The following is a 12,966-nucleotide window of genomic DNA, read 5'->3' as shown; positions in this document are numbered from 1 at the left end:
AGTTGCATTCCTAGCCCTCATTGGTTTATTTTGTTCTTTGTTTATTCCTAGTGTGCACACACTGACTTAAATAGGAAGTGTCTGTGATATGTTGACATTGTAAGTTCTGCAGTTTATAAGACACAAAAAATAATAACGCTGAGTGGTGGCGCACGTCTTTACCCCAGCACTCAGGGGGCAGCAGCAGGCAGATCTCTGGGTTTGAGGCCAGCCTGGTCTACAGAGTGAGTTCTAGGATGGCCAGGGCTGCACAGCGAAACTCTCTCAAAAATCCAAAAAGAAAACAGAAACAACCACCACAAAACCAACCCCTTCAAAACAACAACAACTACAAAAATACCTAATGTGACAGGAAAACAAAGTTGAGTAATATGTTCTTCTTGAGCATCGTGGACACAGACCTTCTTACCACAGAGAGCAGGGAGAGCACTTTCTATGCCATACATAGAACCTGGACAACTGTGAACTCCTGGACAGCCGGCACAGTGGGACAGGAAACTGTGTTTCTGGGTGACAATCACGGTGACTACCGCCACAGCAAGCATGAAGGTCTTTGTCAGCCTCAGGAATGCTCCCTATAGACGTTGCTACTTGTAGATAATATACAAGAGAATTAAAAGTAGAAAACACTAAATATTGATTTTATCCAAAGGTCTGCTATATTCTGTGTGGTTCAGGAGTTAAGTGAAGATTTGCAATTGGGAGGAAAAGTGAAAAGAATATCCCAATCGGTTTCACTCCATAAAACATTTAAAATGACTGATCCGTTGTGTCCCATGCAGGGATGTGCGGCAGAAGGTCCAGCTCACCATTGCCAAAGCTTTTGGCATCCGTGCATCCTCCTTGTATCTGACAAAGCCCACATTCTTCTCCCGGATAAATAGCACGGAGGCTCAGACAGCTCACGATGAGTATTGGCATGCCCACGTGGACAAGGTGAGCATTTGGGAAGCGGATCCCTTCTCTTCTCTGTGACTAGAACTCTAGGCACTGCTCCGCAACATCGACGTGCACGCTTTCAGACCTCTCCTTCCGGGCTTCTAGGGTGCAGTCTAAGTTAGGTGGGTGTTGAGGGCTAGGACAGCTGGTGTGTGGCTGCTGGGGAGCAGCATGGGCCTTGCTGCGTCCTTGTTCTATACGTGTCGGCAAATTCATGTACAACCTTTCTGATTGGACCGTGTGAGCAGAGGGCCCCTTTTGTTACTGCTCTGGCCCAGGTCTCTATATTCCCACAGGACGTCTTCCTTCCATCCCAGTTTTTTTTTTCTTCCTTTTTTTCTCCCTTTGTCCCTCACTGGCCTGCCCATCTTTGAGGGCCTGCTGCTCATTCCTGGACATTCCTATTCCTGTTAGGGGATGACCATTGTTATGGTGACTGATGGGCACAGAAGCAGCACAGAGAGCAGGCTTTGGAGCCTTGCTCAGGAGGTATTGGCCTTGTGTTCTTCCCTAGGCTCCTGTTCTCACAGTGCCAGCAGGGCTGATCAATCACTTGATTCTGTCCTTAAACTCAGGACGCAGGCAGTGGGGAATTGAGGATGGCGTGGGAGGGTGGTGGTGACTTAGTGCTTGCAGCTGGCCCTTGGAGTCGCATTATTCTTCTCTCCTACTCCAGATTTGCTAATCGAATCATTCAGCAGGCTGGAAAGTGTTCTAATGTGATTGAGATTTTGTGCACATCACACATCACATATTTGTGGCCCATAACTTTATTAACTAGATATTCATTTGTGAGTGTTCTCTCTGACGTCACTTGTGGCAGATGCTTGCCTGCAATACAGGACACTGGACACTCCTTGTAGCATCTGCCGTCTGCAGTGTGTTCTGAGGCTCCTCCAAGTAGCTACTCAGAAATGGCTGTCATACCTGGCGTAGGTCTCTGAGGAAACTCTGGAGTTCTGTCACAGTGCCTTGTGTAGGCCCAGCAGCAATGGTCAGAGCCCAGAGCTTTCCAAGACCTCATCCTTTCTCCCCAAATCACATCTACACGAGGGGCCACTGGTGTGCCTCTTGCAGGAGCTTGGACATACTTCTTATTTCATGAAATATGGACTGAGGGGCCCTTGAGTGAGTATAGCTCCCAGGCAACAGCATAGAGCTGACAAAGTGAGGAGACTTCCGATCCTGCAGTGAAGTCTGTCCTTTTAGAGCTTAGCTGCTAGAGTAATACCTCTCCTGGTGTGTTCTTCCAGCCTGGGCATAGCTGTGACTACTGTGCTCCTGCTTACGTCTCTGTCCAACACGACCGTCTCTACCTGTGACCCTCTCTGTCCAACAGGACCTTCTCTACCTGTGACCGTCTCTGTCCAACAGGACCTTCTCTACCTGTGACCGTCTCTGTCCAACAGGACCTTCTCTACCTGTGACCCTCTCTGATACAGTTGCAACTTTCCCACCTGCAGTTTGCTCATCCAGTTCCTGAACCAACCATAACCAGCCTAAGAAAACCTGTATACAATCTTTTTCTCCTCTTTTTGTTTTGTTTTGTTTTGAGACAGGGTTTCTTTGTGTAACAGTTCTAACTGTCCTGAAACTTTGTAGACCAGACTGGCTTCAAACTCACAGAGATCCGCCTGTCTCTGCCTCCTGAGTGCTGGGATTAAAGACCTGCGCCACCACTGCTCAGCTTCTCTCTCTCTCTCTCTCTCTCTCTCTCTCTCTCTTCCCATTGGTTAGCTTGAAACTCACTCTGTAGACCATTCTGAACCCACAGAGATATTCCTGCCTCTGCCCCCCCAAGTGCTGGAATTAAAGACCTGCATCGCCACACCTGGCCAACTTTTTCTTATTTTTCTTTTCTTTTCTTTTTTTTTTAAATATTTTATTTATTTATTTATTTATTTATTTATTTATTTATTTATTTATTATGTATACAATATTCTGTCTGTGTGTATGTCTGCAGGCCAGAAGAGGGCACCAGACCTCATTACAGATGGTTGTTGAGCCACCATGTGGTTGCCGGGAATTGAACTCAGGACCTTTGGAAGAGCAGGCAATGCTCTTAACCACTGAGCCATCTCTCCAGCCCTTTCTTATTTTTCTTATTTTATTTTTTGGTGCTTGGATGGAGTCCAGGACCTAAAGCATTCTAGGAAAGTTCTGTCCCAACCAGCTATATCCCCATCTCTCAATGATGTTTCTCTATGTGCATTTTTTTTGTTTTTGTGGGGTTTTGTTGTTGTTATTGTTGTTTATGTGTATGAGTGTTTTGTATATGTATGTATGTATATGTATGTATACACATGTGTGTATGTGTATCACATACATGCCTGCTGCCCATGAAGGTCAGGAAAGGGCATTAGATCCCCTGGAATGGGAGTTACAGATGGTTATGACTTCAGATCCCCTGGGGGTATTGTTACTCGAAGCTGTAGGTTGCCCTGTGTGAGTGCGGCTAGAAGCTAGACTCAGGTCCTTAGCAAGAGCAGCAGGCACACTTACTTACCCACTGAGCGCCTCTCGGACCCTCTATGTACAGTTTTCAACGCTTTCCAAAGCTTTAAAATGGTTTTCCTGGTGCTTGGTTACTGCTCATGGTAGAGTGTGAGCTTATAGTTACTGCACTGGAGAGTTTGTGGCCATTATTTCTTTAGGTAGGTTTTTCTGCACTAACCTTTCTTTTCTTTTCATGGAATGTGATGAGAGAATCCCAGAACTTTAGGTACATCCCCCAAGACTCCACTTCCCTAGTTCTCTGCCCTCCAGGTGTACTCTATTCCTCTGCCCCAGGCCTATACAAACCTGCTCCCATCAGGTGAGATCTAGTGCACTGTGGCTTTCAGATTGAAGAATTCTGCTTGTTTTGAGATTGCATCTTTGTGTAGTCCAGGCTAGCCTTAAACTTGCTTCTCAATGGTGCTTCCTCCACCTCTGGAGCGAAATCGCAGGCTAGCACCAGCATGCCTGGCTCCCCTCAGTTTCTGTTGGGCTGTGAAGTTTCTGTCTCTGCCTGGTGGATTGTGGTTACTGCACTGTCTTAAAGTTTTCCAAGATCCCCGTGGCCCATGACTAAGTTCTGTCTGTCTGGGAACCAGAGTAGCATCTGAGGCTTGTGTTTCTAATTAGATGTTTGTTTTGGCCAGCCTGGTACACAGTGGGTTCCAGGACAGTCAGAGCCACATAGCGAGACACTCACTGTACTGGGGGAAAATGCTTCAGTGGAACAGAACGAGTTGGAAATTTGAGTGACTGCCACAGCGTTCTGCTGTGCACCACGGTCACATGACTTCTAGTCAGTGTGCCTCATTTTAAGTTTGGCTGTTTGAATAGCAATGTATCCTACAAGGTTCAAAAGTGTAAAGAATATAATGTATCCAATGTATCAAAAGTGTAAAGAATATAAGAAGATGAGAATATTGGGCAAATCAGCACAACAGCCATGGCCAGATTTAGGATCCCTTCTCCAATCATCTTCTTTTGTTGTTGTTGTTGTTTTATGTTGCTGTTTGTTTTTCAAGACAGGATTTCTCTGTGTAGTCTGGAACTTGCTTTGTGGACCAGTTCTCTGACCTCGAACTCAGAGGTTCACCTACCTTTGCCTCCTGAGGGCTGAGATGAAAGGAGTGTGCTACCACCACCTGACATCTCCAAATACTTTTATATATATAAAAAAAACAAATGCATGAAATACCATGTTTTGTCATTTCTAGAGAATCATACTTTTTAAAGTTTTTTTTTCCTTTTCTGATAAGCAATTGATGGCAAACTTGATCTCGAAGTTAGTGGTTCCATCCACAGAACCCTGCCAGCCACAATTCTACACCTGCAGTGCTGTCTTTCCTTAAAATGTAATTTAATTTATTATTACTGGGCTTGGTTTACCGTGGTGAACCTGCAGAATTCAGAAGAAAACTTTGGAGAGTTGGTTTGTAACTGGAGACTGCTCTTTTGTTTCTCGGCCACTCAGACCCAAAAGAGTCACACAGACACTGTATTAATTACAATACTGTTGGGCCAATGACTCAGGCTTATTTCTAGCTAGCTCTTATATCTTGAATTACCCCATTTCTATTAATCTGTGTATTGCCACGAGGCTGTGGCTTACCAGATAAGGTTCTGGTGTCTGTCTCCTTCAGCAGCTACATTGTGTCTCTCTGACTCCGCCTACTCTCTCTCTCTGTATCTCTTCCAGTCTGGCTATATCCTGCCCTACCGTAGGCAGAAGCAGCTTCTTTATTAACCAGTGATTATAAAACATATTCAAAGCATGCAGAGGGGAATCCTATATCATTGGCTCTTTCCTTTTACCCTTATACAAGTTCCAGGGATTGAATTCAAACTTCACCCACTGGGTCATCCTATCCTTTATGTTGTTTCTAATGAAACTAGATATTCAGATTCTGAAACATCCTTTAAATAGTGTTTTAAAATATTTATTATCATTATTGTGTGTCCTTGTGTGTGTACACGTACATGGCATATGTGTGTGGACATATGCATGGAGGTCAGAGGACAACTTTGTGAGATTGATTTTCTTCCACGTTTTCATGGGCTCAGAGGCTGGAGCCCAGGCCCCAGGCTTGCCCTGAAGCTCTGCTACCCACTGAGCCGTCTCAGTGGCCCAGAAGTGTCTATTAACCACCGTGCTTTCCAGCACCCTTCTTACTAGCAGCAGCCACTTGTGGGTTAATATTCGCATTTTCATCTGTTATATTTAAAAGTAAGGACTATTCTCCTTATAACTGTGTCATGTTTTATTCAGTGGCATAGCAAGTGTTATCACCCCCCAGACCTTCTCCCAAACCCTCCTTTCTGTGTGTGTTTATTGTGTTTTGTTGGAGGCAGCGTCCCAAGAGCCGTGATTACAGGCGTGGATCACCATGCTCAGCTTCCTCTGTGCTTCCCATTGAATATATTTCCAGTTTGTGCTTTTCCATGCTCACGTCGCTTTGTTGTAAAACAAATTTTCTGATGCATTATTAAGTATTGCTTCTGCTGAAGGTTTTCTATATCCAGTTGCTCTGTTCTAGGGTATCCCCAGAGCAAAACCCGGGTAAGAACTGGGGTGGGGACTCGTGTAGGGGTGTATGCAGGAGCAGTAGGGCGGGAGGAAGTGACCGGTTGTACTAAACCAGCACAGGAATTCCAGGCGTACAGCTCTTCCCATGATTGACTGGCTCCAGATGGGACTCTGTCCAGTGGTGCGGTAGCACTGTATAGGACAGAAGGGAAGTTCTTCCTGCCGTCAGCACTGGTCCTGTGAGGGTCTTGGGTACAAACCTCCATATTCTGGGGTTGGTGTCACCTTCTTCTATGGAGAAAGCTACAAGGCCTCCGGAAATTCAACTCACCAATCTTGAATTGGAGCCCAGCACTAATGAATGATGGGACAGGCTCCTCTCTGCCCACGGTCCTGCTCAGTCAGCATTACCATCTCCTCCTCAAGACTCGCATCACTCACCAAGTCCCCAGGGTGATGTCATGTACTCTGCGTGTTCCAGGAAACTTGCTCCTGCACCCAGTGGAGCATGCTACTCACACATTAACAATTGTCTGAGTCTCTCAGAAGGTTCCCCGAGATGCCACAATTTCAAAGAGAAGGTAGACAGGTGGGTGCCAGGGACCAGGTTGGGAATTAGGGGTCAGTGTGACAGATGTCCAGTATGGGAAGATAGAGAGGCCAGGAGAGAAGTTAGGGATGGCCACACAGCAAGGTGAGCATGTTATCTTAATTTACATAAAGTTTGGGACGGCTCCACAGTTGATCACAATTGACATAGTTTTTTCTAGACAGTACACTTCACATTGCTATGCTCAGGGTAGGAGTCAGTTTGCACCAACTTCTGTTTTGTGCTCCCCGCCCTTCATGCCCCTTTGCTGGAACATAACTGGGCCCAGAGCCTCATTTCTGGGGCTGGAGAGACGGCTCAAAGGTGAAGAGCGCTTGCTGATCCTGTAGAGGGGATCCATATTGCATGACTCACAACGGCTCATAACTCGATCTCCAGGGGAATCCAATACTCTCTTTTGGCCTCCTTGGACACCTTAACACACATGGCATACACAGACACAGACACATACACATAAATAATAATGCAATTTTTTAAGAAGAGCCCCATTCCCCCATTAGAATCGAGAAGTCTGACCGATTCTGCTTCACCCTGCAGGTGACCTACGGCTCTTTTGACTACACCTCACTGCTCTACCTATCGGATTACTCAGAGGACTTCGGCGGAGGGCGCTTTGTGTTCATGGAGGAAGGGTCCAACAAGACAGTGGAGCCCAGAGCTGGTAGGACACAGGCTGGTGGGTTGTCCTAGGGTATGGGATACAGGTCTGTAGCTCAGCTTTAGGACATTTGTAGATGTTCATAAGCACACACGTATACATACACACACACACATACACATGCACACACATTTACACACACATACACATATATACACACATGCATACACATACACACGCACACACACACACACACACATATATATACACATGCATACACACACATACACATATACACATATTGTGGGTGAGGTGGGCTTCATTCTAGGCAATACTACGTTTATAGAACAACTACTCTACATCTTTTGGGTTTGGTTCTGGGTTTGTCCAAGTCTACCTGCCAGTCATAACACCAAGAGGCCAGCTTTATTACTCAGCTGTCCAGCATCACTGTGGGTGACCGGCAGGGCTGGGCTCCTAGGGGATCACGCTGGTGTGACTGGCAGGGCTGGGCTCCTAGGGTATCACGCTGGTGTGACTGGCAGGGCTGGGCTTCTAGGGGATCACGCTGGTGTGACCGGCAGGGCTGGGCTCCTAGGGGATCACAGTGGTGTGCAGGATCTCCTCAGACTCTGTTGCATGCTCGATACCTTTTTTTTTCTTATTATTTTTTTGAGACAGGGTTTCTCTATGTAACAGTCCTGGCTGTCCTGGAACTCACTTTGTAGACCAGGCTGGCCTGGAACTCAAAGAGATCTGCCTGCCTCTGCCTCCTGACTTCTTAATACCTTTTTTGAAGGGCCTAACAATTTAGATTAGGTGATGCTGGCTGGGGAGCATCACAGAGGTGAGTACTTATGCATGAGGCCCTGTAATCCCTAGCTCTTCAAAATAAAGACAGGAGCCAGGTGTTGGTGGCGCACGCCTTTAATCCCAGCACTCGGGAGGCAGAGGCAGGCGGATCTCTGTGAGTTCAAGGCCAGCCTGGTCTATAAGAGCTAGTTCCAGGACAGGAATCAAAAGCTACGGAGAAACCCTGTCTCAAAAATCCAAAAAATAAAAAAATAAAGACAGGAAAACAAGAAAGATTAAATGACAGTTTCAATGCAGTGTTAGACATGGTGTGCTACATACCATTGTGGGTTCTGCCTCAGAGCTCATCTCCCTGGTGGCCTGAAGACCCAGAGTCCCCAGCACCATGCTACATGGTTCTCCCCAGGGAGCAGACAATGCCCCTGGAGAGCCTGAGCCCAGGTCCTAGTGGGGAGGTATGAACTGAACCTAGGACTGAGTAGGATGTAGAAACTGGGCGGTGGTAGCGCAAGCCTTTAATCCCAGCACTCAGGAGGCGGGCAGATCTCTGTGAGTTCAAGGCCAGCTTGGTCTACAAGAGCTAGTTCCAGGACAGTCTCCAAAGCTACAGAGAAACCCTGTCTCTCAAAACCAAAAAAAAAAAAAGTTGTGTTTATGTGTATGAGTGTGGGTTTGTGCACATGAATGCAGTGCCTGTAGAGGCCAGAAGAGGGCATCAGATTCTCTGAATAGAGTAACAGGCAGTTGTCAGCTGCCTGACCTTGGTGCTGGGTACTGAACTTGGGTTCTCTGCTCTCTGCAAGAATAATTTATGCTCTTACCAGATGTGCCATCTCTCCAGCCTTTGACACTGGCTTTTAAACCAAAAGGCAGAATGGGAAATTAAAGGTCACTGTTTTCCCTTTTGGTTGTCACTGAGCATGGGGCAGGCCATACCTATATCCTAGAGGCAGCTGGGGCTCAGGGACTCCCGCAGTGTGGTGTGAGCCTCTATTGCTGGCCTGAGGACAGAATGGCTACACCAGGCCAGGCCCCATACTGAGTGAAGGGTGTGTCCAGGAGACAGTGCTGTTCTTCAGATGGTACAGGAGTCTGCACCACGGAGACTGAACAGGATGGGTATGGCATTGCCATGGTCACCCTGCAGATTGGAGATTGATAGCTGTGAGGACAGGTCCTAGTCACTGTATGTTACTATGAAGAGACACCATATCCTAGTCACTGTATGTTACTATGAAGAGACACCGTGTCCTAGTGACTGTATGTTACTATGAAGAGACACCGTGACCACAGCAACTCTTACAAAGGAAATCATTTAATTGGGGCTGGCTTACAGTTTCAGCAAGTAGTCCATTGTCACGGCAGGGAACATGGTGGCATACAGGCAGACACGGTGCTGGAAAAATAGCTGAGAGTTCTACATCTGGATCCTCAGGCAGCAGGAAGAGAGAGCACTGGGCCTGGCTTGGGCTCTTGAAACCTCGGAGCCCACCCCCAGTGACACACTTCCTCCAACAAGGCCACACCTACTCCCAAAAGGCCACATCTCCTAATCCTTTCAAACAGTGCCACTTCCTGGTGACCAGGCATTTGAATCTATGAGCCCATACTCATTCAAACCACCACAAGACATTACTCTTTACTACTTAGGTCTCCTGAAGGGGAACAGGGAGGGACCTGTTTTGAGACCCCCGGGCCCTGTCTAGGGCTGTCTGGTGGTCAAGACCCAGCCTGTTCCCAGATGGGGATAAAAGCTGATGGACTGTGCCAACCTCTGGCTTCACCGACTAGGGTAAGTACGGCATTAGGCACACTGCCAGGGTCACTCCTGTGAGTGTACACCCAGCACCGCCTTTTAGAAACCTTGTCAAAACATAAACTATAGGAAGAACAAATATCTAGTTTCATAATGAGCTTCCTAGAGTCATGACAATGGCCATCCCTGGGTGCATTGTTCCTTTCCTTGTATCTGCTTTGGCCTCAGCCCAGCCTGGCACTTAGAACTATTGAAGCCATTCACACACAACCGAAGCTCATTATGAGACTCATTATGAGATATAACTCTTCAAGGGAAGAGTCCTGGAGAGCCAGGCAAGGTTCCTACCAGTCACCTCCAATCCCAGCTCTGGCTGTCCATGAGACACACGCATAGGGGCCTTCTGGCCAGGGACTCACTGAGCCTTAGTGACCAGGGTTCTATTGCATGTTAGTAAGGAGAGCATGGCTGATGCCCCCAACCCATGGAACTCTCTAGCCTGCCCCGGGCCCTACTGTAAATCATGCAGCTGCCTAGACTCTGTGGTGGGGCCCCCAGCCCAGGTCAGCAAAGGCTACCATCAGTCCTTTCTCTGAAGTAGGTGAGGTGTGGTCAGTCAAGTGTTAATTTGTCCCCACCCTGTGCTGCAACCCCAGGTCACCCTTTAGGGGTCCCAAGCACTCTGAACTGAAAGCCAGCAAAGCTCTGGTCACCTGTCACTCAAGGACTATGAGGACATGAGGAGACATTCGGGATTGGTCACCTGTCACTCAGGGACTATGAGGACATGAGGAGACATTGGGGATTGGTCACCTGTCACTCAGGGACTATGAGGACATGAGGAGACATTCGGGATTGGTCACCTGTCACACAGGGACTATGAGAACATGAGGAGACATTCGGGATTGGTCACCTGTCACGCAGGGACTATGAGGACATGAGGAGACATTCGGAATACTTTATGATTTGGTTTTCAGTCGCCATGTTCAGTCCCGCTTTAAGGAAGTAGGTGGCCATCAGGCAGTCTTCCTAGGGATCCCATTCTGAGAACTGGGGTATCCCTGTTCATCATCGTGCTGGTTGTCCTTGTCAGTCTGTCCTTGTCTCTGCTCTGGGGCTGACGTTTTGATTCCACTGTAAGGGTCCTACCCTTTGTGACTCCGAGGCCCCTCAGACTTAGCTGTCATTTCAGAGGCATGGACTGTTGAGCTGTCAGAGTTCATTAAAATTAAACGAAGCCTGAAGCCTGCACTAGCTTGTATCAGCGTTACCACCTTCATCTGGGGTGTCTTGAGAGTCTGCCAGCAGTGAGGAAGGTCAGGTGACACTGACCAGTGTGCCCTCACTAGGCGGTGAGCTGCGGTCTGCAGCTGTGGAGGCGGGGTTGGATCCTGCAAGCTGAGCCTCTGTATATCCTCTGGCTGTCCCCAAGTCACCTGGTCACAGGAGAGGCTTCGGTTAGGGGAGAGGAGTCACGCCTGTGAAAGGGCGATGCTGTGGCCGTGTGCCTGCAGCCATGCATTCCCCACGCATGTCTCCCTGGCTCACACCTTTCTCTGTCTCGCTGTCTCTCTTCTTCCCACCCCGTCTGTTTTTTGTTTTGTTTTGCTTTGTTTTGAGACGGTCTCATGAGGCTGGTCTTGAACACTTGACCCTCTACCATTATTACCAGTGGCTGGGATTACAGTTGTGTGCTGCACACCTGGCTTTGTTTCCTCATCTCTTGAAGGAGATCAAAGCCAAAGTTCTCAAGCAGCCCAACTTACTGATTTTTTTTCTAGTGTTCATAGTTTAATGCCTAAGAAATATTTACCACCTTAAGATAATAGGATTTTTTTTCTGTGTTTATTTGTAGAGACTTCATGGCTTTTATATTAAAGCTCTGATCCATGCTGAAATAATATTGGTGTATGGTGTGAGGTAGGGGCCAGTGTTCACTTATTATATATGGGTTTCCAGCGGTTTCAACATCATTTGTTGAAGAGACATCTTACCCATCAAGTGACCCTTGAGGCTTTTGTCACAGATCCAAAGACCACATCCACACGCTGCTGGCTGTGGGTGCTGTGCTCTGTCCACCGAGCAAAACGACCCTCTGTGACCGACACAGAGTCTCGACCACTGTAGCTTCCTAATCTGGAAAACAGGTGGCATTAGCCCTCAGTCCTCATTTTAAAAATTGTTTTTGCTGCCAATTTTTTTTGGCTTCATTTCTAAATGAATTTTAGAGTCTACTTGCTAATTTCTGCAGAAATTTTGTTCTGAGTTACATTGAATCTGTGGAATAATTAAAGCAAATACCAAGATGCTTTGCTGACCCACTTCCACCTACAAGTGCTCCTGTAACTTCTGTGTTTTCATTTCCATATATTTTACTCAGCTATATGATAAACCAACACCATAGTGTCTTGTTAAGTTATCCTTTCCTCCTTAAATGATTTATTCCCTCTCTTGGGAATTAGCAGTAGGGTTTCCTTCCACACTGCCCCACCTGCTCACTCCTTCCAATATTTTCCACCCTTTTCTGGATCCTGTTTTCTAGCTGGGAGCATCTCCCTTCAACCTGTGTCGAGGAGGCTGCAGTAATGTTCCTGAGAGTGTTCTAATTTTCTTTATTCCCCTCAGTGGTGCTGAGGAGGAGCCCAGGTTCTCGTGGATGCAGAACAGACACTGTACCTGGCGCCTCTCATTATTTTTTAAACTTTATTTTCCCTGGATGTTAAGTTCTGAGCTGATATGGCTGCTGCTTTAGTTCTCTGTGTCCTTCGGCTTTTGTAACAGCAGTTGAGGGTCGGGGCGTCACCACCTTGTCCGGTGCTGTTGTGTTCATCCTGCAAGCGTGGCCTAGTGGTCACCCCTCTTTCCTCTCCCTCCAGGCCGAGTCTCCTTCTTTACCTCAGGCTCTGAGAACCTGCACCGGGTGGAGAAGGTCCTCTGGGGCACCCGCTACGCCATTACCATTGCTTTCACCTGCAACCCTGACCACGGCATCGAGGATCCAGTGCTCACGTGACGAGCTGCCTTGGGTCCCGAGGACCATGTCTAGAAGCCTGTCTGTGCCACCTGGTGCTGGGACACAGCCCCATCAACGAAGGTTGAGTGCCTGCTCACCTCCCATTTCAGCCCACTGCTGCTGCACAGAGTGCCTTATGAGTTAGCCTGAGCTTTGATTTGTTGATGTGTGAATCTTCTCATCTGTGAGTAAATCGAGGAAGGAGCCTCTCATCTGA

The 12,966-nt window shown here is 47.4% G+C and overlaps 1 protein-coding gene across 2 annotated transcripts in view; it reads left to right on the top strand.

The window, feature by feature from the left end:
- Positions 1-12,966, top strand: part of Ogfod3 (2-oxoglutarate and iron dependent oxygenase domain containing 3) — a 27,039-nt gene extending 14,073 nt beyond the window's left edge. Inside the window, exons 7-9 of one of the 2 annotated variants that reach the window (XM_050130426.1) lie at positions 783-936; positions 7,107-7,230; positions 12,613-12,966. In XM_050130426.1, coding sequence (XP_049986383.1) covers positions 783-936; positions 7,107-7,230; positions 12,613-12,749 — 415 coding nt within the window. In that variant the 3' untranslated portion in view covers positions 12,750-12,966. Of the gene's footprint in view, positions 1-782; positions 937-7,106; positions 7,231-11,591; positions 11,630-12,612 lie in introns of those variants that run through there. The other variant, XM_050130427.1, reaches the window with a different exon arrangement.

The sequence above is a fragment of the Alexandromys fortis genome, unplaced genomic scaffold (genome assembly GCF_014885135.2).
Source record: "Alexandromys fortis isolate MF-2015 unplaced genomic scaffold, M_Fortis_MF-2015_v1.1 scaffold_349, whole genome shotgun sequence".
Classification (NCBI taxonomy): Eukaryota; Metazoa; Chordata; class Mammalia; order Rodentia; family Cricetidae; genus Alexandromys; species Alexandromys fortis.
This window is presented reverse-complemented; position numbering and strand designations above follow the sequence as displayed.